The sequence below is a fragment of the Myotis brandtii genome, unplaced genomic scaffold (assembly GCF_000412655.1).
Source record: "Myotis brandtii unplaced genomic scaffold, ASM41265v1 scaffold2772, whole genome shotgun sequence".
Classification (NCBI taxonomy): Eukaryota; Metazoa; Chordata; class Mammalia; order Chiroptera; family Vespertilionidae; genus Myotis; species Myotis brandtii.
The window spans coordinates 42,477-49,895 of NW_005360554.1; the positions used below are offsets into that span (position 1 = coordinate 42,477).

General features: G+C 42.0%; 1 protein-coding gene across 1 annotated transcript; it reads left to right on the top strand.

Moving 5' to 3' along the window:
• Window positions 1-3,375: 3,375 nt before the first annotated feature.
• Window positions 3,376-7,415, top strand: LOC102246237 (olfactory receptor 1J4-like; the record flags this gene model as incomplete). The annotated part of the gene is made up of 3 exons (XM_005868852.2): window positions 3,376-3,473; window positions 3,681-3,829; window positions 6,625-7,415. A coding segment is annotated over exon 3 (741 nt), but the record flags the coding sequence as incomplete, so codon positions are not given.
• Between the last annotated feature and the right edge of the window lie 4 nt (window positions 7,416-7,419).

Genomic DNA, 7,419 nt, shown 5'->3' on the forward strand with positions numbered 1-7,419 from the left:
AAAATGAAGGGGAAGTAAAATATTCATATATATTTAAACATAAAGAAACACAGGAAGTAGTTAAGATCTGCAAACAGCCCAAGTGCCCATCAGTAGATGAGGAATAAAAAAAACCATGGTACATTTACACAATGGAACACTACCTGGCTGAAAAAAAGGAAAATCTCCTTTTGAGACAGCATGGATGGACCTGGAAATTATTATGCTAAGTTTAGTCAGGGAAAGACGAATACCATATGACCTCACTTATGTGTGTATTCTAATGGTCAAAATAATGAAAAACAAAAAACAAAATAGAAACTGAAGCATAGATACATAGAGTAAACTGACAGCAGTCAGAGAGGAGGTGTTAAGGAGGGCTGGGCAAAAAAAATGGTGAAGGAATAAAGCAAGAAAAAATAAATATCACATATAGACCTGGAAGACAGTATGGTGAGTGCCAGAGGAAAAGGGGTTTTGGGAGGAGGTGAAAGTGAACAAAGGGAGGATCAAAGGAGAGGGAAAGAGAGATAATTTTGGGTGGTGGGTGCACAATGCAGTATGCAGGTGTTGTTTTATTTAGCTGTACACTTGACATCTGTATGGTTTTATTAAACAATGTCAACAAATGACATTGTAATCTAGAGTAGACCGACAGCTGTCAGAGGGGAGGGGTTAGAATTATTTGTGTCCTTTTGACTATGTTGTCTTTTTCCACTAAAAATAAATAGAAGAGGTGGTGAATAAAGCAAAATAGAATAAAACAAGATAGGTGAACCTAATTATAATCCTATTATATACTGAAATTACACCAAAGAGGAAAATAAAATAAGTACCGTAAGTAATTCTTGAACCCAGAATTTTTACTATATACTCTCACAATAAAAAAACAAACCTGACAACAAAGTTTTAAGCTGTACTTAGTGTGTCACTGACAGTGGTGTGAGTCAAGATTCTGAAACAACTCACCATGTACCAAGGACCCAGCAAATAAGTAAACATTGAGGGAAAGGGAGTCTCTTTCTCTTTCTCTTTCTCTCTCTCTCTCTCTCTCTCTCTCTGTCTAGGGATCTATGTACATGAAAAAGGAGAGGCTGGAAAGAACTCTATGGTGTCAAACTAGAATTGGAGATATCAATTAGGAATCATGGGCTTTAAACTGTATAAATAGATTGCAATTTATAGGTCATATATCAATATCTATGCTGTTTCCTTCTCCCATTCTTCCTGTTCCACTCCTGACCCATCCCCTTGTGGTTAAACATAGCTTCTCAGTTTCTAGTTTCTGCTTCTTGGGTTTCTTTTATATATATTTCCCAGTTGGCTTCTCTGAGATCATTTAGAATCCTTGTAGGCAATAAGCACAAATACAGTTTCAAAATGAATAATAAATGATTATAACTCAGAGAATAAGGATCTATGAGTCCATAATGACATCTTATATAATTAAAGGGTAATATGTAAATTAACCCTAACAGCAGAATGACCAGTCGCTATGATGCACAATGACCACCTGGGGTCAGACACTCAATGCAGGAGCTGCCCCCTGGTGGTCAGTGTGCTTCCACAGGGGGAGCTCTACTTAGCCACAAGCTGAGCTGATGGCTGCGAGAGCATGGGTGGTGGCGGGAGCTTCTCCTGCCTCCTCAGCAGCACTAAGGATGTCTGATTGCAGCTTAGGCCTGCTCCCCTAAGCTGGCAGGTGGACACCCCCGAGGGCTACCAGGCTGCCAGAGGGCGCTGGCTGGGCTAAGGGACCTCCCCCCACTCGAGTGCACGAATTTTTGTAGACCAGGCTTCTAGTAAATGCATAAATAAAAAACTAATGAGTGTGGAAAAAGAGTAATTTTCTTTTTATAAGAGAGTACAAATAAAAAATCTAGAAGAAATAATCCTATATAATAAAAGCATAGTATGCAAATTGTCCCCTCGACCAAGTGTTTGTACAGGAGTTTGACCAGGAGGTGGGGCCAGCCGGGGGAAGGGAGGGAAGCTCTGGCCGGTGGCAAGGGCAGCATGCAATGGGGAAGGGAGGGAGGCCCCAGCTGGTGGCAGTGGAAGCAAGCAGCTGGGGGAAAGGAGGGAGTACCAGGCCAGCAGCTGGCAGCTGCTAGGGACCCTACCAGTGCATGCATTTCATGCACTGGGCCTCTAGTAGAATTATAATATCACAATTTGGCAACAACATTTGCAATAATTTTCTACTATAAGAATCACCAATGAATGTCAAATATAGTGAGTTGAAATTTTAGTAAAGAAAATGTTATGTTTGTATAGTATCAAAATATCTACTCAAATGATATCTATTAATTACAAAGTTAGAATAGGAACTTAAAAAAATAGTAACTATCCAGTAGATAACCTGCCAGACACTACATTACCAATTATAGGTTAGGGCAAAAGTATGTTTAGAGAGATGGAGAGTGTGTTTGGTTTTCTCTCTGTGTATGTTACCATGAAAATAATACAATAATAATAAATAATAATATGTGAATAAACTCTGTGTCTTGCGTACTCACAACTGGAAACCTACATTTTTCCAACCCTATAGGCCGGTGGCAGTGGCAGCAAGCAGCTGGGGAAAAGGAGGGAGTACCAGGCCGGCAGCTGACAGCCGCTAGGGACCCTACCAGTGCATGCATTTCATGCACTGGGCCTCTAGTAGAATTATAATATCACAATTTGGCAACAACATTTGCAATAATTTTCTACTATAAGAATCACCAATGGATGTCAAATATAGTGAGTTGAAATTTTAGTAAAGGAAATGTTATGCTTGTATAGTATCAAAATATCTACTCAAATGATATCTATTAATTACAAAGTTAGAATAGTAACAGGGCATGACTGGAATCAGGGACACTGTCCCCTAGGACTCCCGTCCCTCGGGCTCTTGGACACAAGGCTCCCCAATGGGCAGTTAGGCAAAAGTATGTTTAGAGAGATGGAGAGTGTGTTTGGTTTTCTCTCTGTGTATGTTACCATGAAAATAATACAATAATAATAAATAATAATATGTGAATAAACTCTGTGTCTTGCATACTCACAACTGGAAACCTACATTTTTCCAACCCTATATGGCATTTTACAATTTTTGTCTATGTTTAAAATCATTTAAAATGTTAAGTTGAAAAATCCTTTGTCCCAGCTGGAATAATGCCCAAGATGAAAGGCGTCAGGGCATGACTGGAATCAGGGACACTGTCCCCTAGGACTCCCGTCCCTCTGGCTCTTGGACACAAGACTCCCCAATGGACAGTCAGAAATTAGCCAGAAACTTGTGGACTTGGAATTTGTTGCAGTCTCTCATTAATAATTGTAATCATTGGACTCATTTCTCTAGAGCTGGTTAAGGAAAAGGAAAGTGTGTAGAAGTGTCAAGTCTCCAGATATTTCTTCTGTGTGTCTAGATATTAGGTCTCCTGAAGAAAAGCTGAGGAGATGGGCGACAGTCTGGAGCAGAAGGTGTCTGAACTCACCAATGAGGAGCCCAGGTGAGAGGAGCTGGAAATCTGCACTTGGCGATGAATCTGCCTGTGTGCTAGTGGGTTCATGTCTGAGACTCTGAGCCCATGAATTTGTGTGTGTGTCCTCATGTATTGTATACGCTTGTGTACCTGGATTTTAATAGCAGCATGTGTAAGTGTGTATGTCTGTGTGAGCTATGTATCTGACTCAAAGTCCTGTTTTCATGCATGTAGAACAAGTTATCACTTCTTGGCGTGTGATGAGAGACTCCTGATTCATGCCTGTGATCATAAACACTGGCCTCACAGCTGAGCATCGGGAGTGAGACTTATCTCTGCTTCTGGACAGGAAGACGCCCGACCTCACCAGGAACCAAGGTCAGGTCAGAGAGGACTCACACCTCTGCTCAGCAGCATGTACTGGTGCACATGGGAGCTGTGCTGTGGGTGACACACTCGTGTGTGAGAGCTGGAAGGGGTGTTGTTTGATTTTCTCTGTGTGTATGTGACCATGTGTATGTGACCAGGTGATTGGATGCTGTTGCTGGTTTAATGACTGCCTGTGACTGAATAGGCTTAACTGCACCAGGTAGACACCCGTCCCTGGAAGGGGATGGTCAGAAGGGTGCGTAGGATTTTTTACAAAAATATTTTTTATTGATTTCAGAGAGGAAGGGAGAGGGAGAGAGACATAAAAACATATGTCTCTATGTGTGATGAGACAGAATCATTGATCAGCTGCCTCCTGCACACCCCCCAATAGGGATTGAACCCAAAGACCAGACATGTACCCTGATTAGAATCGAACCCTGTCCTCCTGATTGATAGGTCGACACTCAACCACTGAGCAGCACCAGCCGGGCTCACCAGCCGGGCTCATGTAAGATGTTCTAATAGTCGTCTTGTGTGCTTTTGGTGATGTGTGTACAGCGCTTGAGGTATATATATGTGGTGAGTTGAATGTTACCACATGAGTCCATGAGTCAGATGTGTTAGTATTTTTGTGGGTGATGGTCCTTCATTCTGTGTTGTGTATGTCTCACTTAGTGTGTTACTTATGATTTGTATGTATGTAGACAAGTGTTTTTAAGCTGAACCACATATTGACTATTCTTCCCTGAGGATGGGAACGTGGTCACAGGTGACTGGAATCCTCAGCTCAGCTGGAATCCTCAGTTCAGCAGTGTGTGTGTGTGTATGTGTGTGTGTGTGTGTGTGTGTATGTGTGTGTGTGTGTGTGTGTTTATGGGTGTCAGAACTCAAGTATGTCCTTACCGGTCCTTTTTCTTTGGCACTCTAAGCAACTCCCAGTTTCTTGAAACAAATCTGCTCTCCTTTCCATGTACCAGAGTGTGAAAGCCCCTCAGATTTTGCAACCTTTTCTTTACATTTTCTTTTTTTTTAATGTTTTTCTCTGAATTTTTGGTCATTTTTAAAATTTTCCTTTCCTCCTCTTTACTTTTATTAAATGTCCCAGGAAAATAACCTGCAGGCATCAGGCTGTGTGAGGTTATTGGGCAGAATCACCATCAAATAGCGCAGAGACCTTGGGAAAGTTACTTAACTTTTGGTCTTACTTTCCCCATCTATAAATGAAAAGAATCACACTTCTGTTGTGAAACTTACAGAGGCTCTCAGTAAACAGTTATTTTGCAAAATAAAATTAATATATTTGAGAATTTGTCAATTGGAAGGCATATATATATATATATATGCCAATGAAATTGTCTAGTGAGAGGTTTCAGAATTTTGGACAACTTTGAGTCCTCACAGTTCTAATAGAATACGTTGTGCTGGCCTTCCTAAGTAAGAAAAAGGATGTTTCCCTGTGTAATAGTTAAGAATGTGGGTTCTGATCACAAATGATATATTAGATGGAACCCCATGAAGTAGCTAATACTTGGTGATTTTTATTATATAAAAAATGATAATACACATATTAAGTTTTATACATGTTACATACATTATACATATAGATATACACACATGTGTGTGTCCTTCTATTTCCTACCTCATTGCTGTGTGCCTGGAGAATTTGTATCATTTATGTTTCTATTTCTTAAAAACTAAAAATGGTGAAAGAACACAAATTCTTAGTGCAGCTGTGACAGGTTTTAAAATCTGGGAATGTAAGTTTGACGTGTGGATTTAATTAGGAAATGTAGGTATGTCCTTAGGCCAATATGCAAATGTTGTACTAAATGTTCAAACACATTATGAAAGATAGTTTGTGCACTATTTCGGTTTTGGAGCTATTCTGCCATCAAGTGGTTTTAAATGGCCACCATTTGAGAGTGTCCCTGAGTTTATAGTTGTGGGTCAGTGAGACCTGGCAGATTCACAGGAGGAGTGTGAAAATGCACCAAGAAGCCCAACTCAGCCCTGGATTCTCACATGGTTTAAGGCACTGACAACTGATACCAGTTTCTGGGGCTCATCTTCTTTTTCTGCCACAGTGAATTATTATGGTTTGGCTCTGGGCTGGTGTAGAAATGGTCCCTCCATGCTCATGAAGATCTAATCTCACAGAGGTGGGCATCTTGCTTTTCTTGTTCACTGCTGCATCTCAGTCCTTAGAAGAGGTCTTGACACAGACTTGATGTAAAAAGTAATGGTTGAATAAAACAGAGAACCACTCTGTGCGACTGTGTGACGAAGTCTTATTGACCACTTTAGGGGCTCAGTGTTTTCCTGGAGCCAGAGTGGGAGAGAGGGAAGATGTATACACTCAGCCCTGGATTCTCACATGGTTTAAGGCACTGACAACTGATACCAGTTTCTGGGGCTCATCTTCTTTTTCTGCCACAGTGAATTATTATGGTTTGGCTCTGGGCTGGTGTAGAAATGGTCCCTCCATGCTCATGAAGATCTAATCTCACAGAGGTGGGCATCTTGCTTTTCTTGTTCACTGCTGCATCTCAGTCCTTAGAAGAGGTCTTGACACAGACTTGATGTAAAAAGTAATGGTTGAATAAAACAGAGAACCACTTTGTGCGACTGTGTGACGAAGTCTTATTGACCACTTTAGGGGCTCAATGTTTTCCTGGAGCCAGACTGGGAGAGAGGGAAGATGTATACATCCACAGGTGTGTGGAATTAATATGAAAGTTTTACAAAATGAATGGCTTGCCCAGAAAATTATAGCATGAGATGTGCTGATTCTGATGGTCCTTCTTAGGTTCCTGAGATTCCCACACCTTCTTCATCCCCTGCAGACAGAAGAGAAGCATGAAGCCTGAGAACCAGAGCAGCGTGTCCCAGTTCCTCCTCCTGGGGCTCCCCATCCCGCCAGGGCAGCAGGACGTGTTCTTCACCCTATTCCTGGGCATGTACCTGACCACGGTGCTGGGCAACCTGCTCATCATCCTGCTCATCAGGCTGGACTCTCGCCTGCACACGCCCATGTACTTCTTCCTCAGCCACTTGGCCTTCTCTGACCTTTCTCTTTCCTCAGTTATTGTCCCAAAGATGCTCATCAACATGCAGACTCGGCAACAATCCATCTCTTATGTGGGGTGCATTTCTCAGTTGTATTTCTTCATACATTTTGCCGGTCTTGGTAATTTTCTTCTGGCTGTGATGGCATATGACAGGTATGTGGCCATCTGTCACCCCCTACACTACACCACTATCATGAGGGAGGGGCTGTGTGTGCTGCTGGTGGCTGGCTCCTGGATTCTCTCCTGTGTCCATGATTTGTTGCACACTCTCCTATTGGTCCGACTGTCCTTCTCTGCCGACAATACCATCCCCCACTTCTACTGTGACCTTGCAGCGCTCCTGAAGCTGAGCTGCTCTGATGTCTCCCTCAATAAGCTGATGATTTTCACTGAGGCAGGAATGCTTTTCTCCCTGCCTTTTGGTGTTATTTTGGGCTCTTATATCCGTATCGGGACTATCATGCTGAGGGTTCCCTCTGCTAAGAGACTCTTTAAAACCTTTTCTACCTGTGGCTCCCATCTCTCTGTGGTGT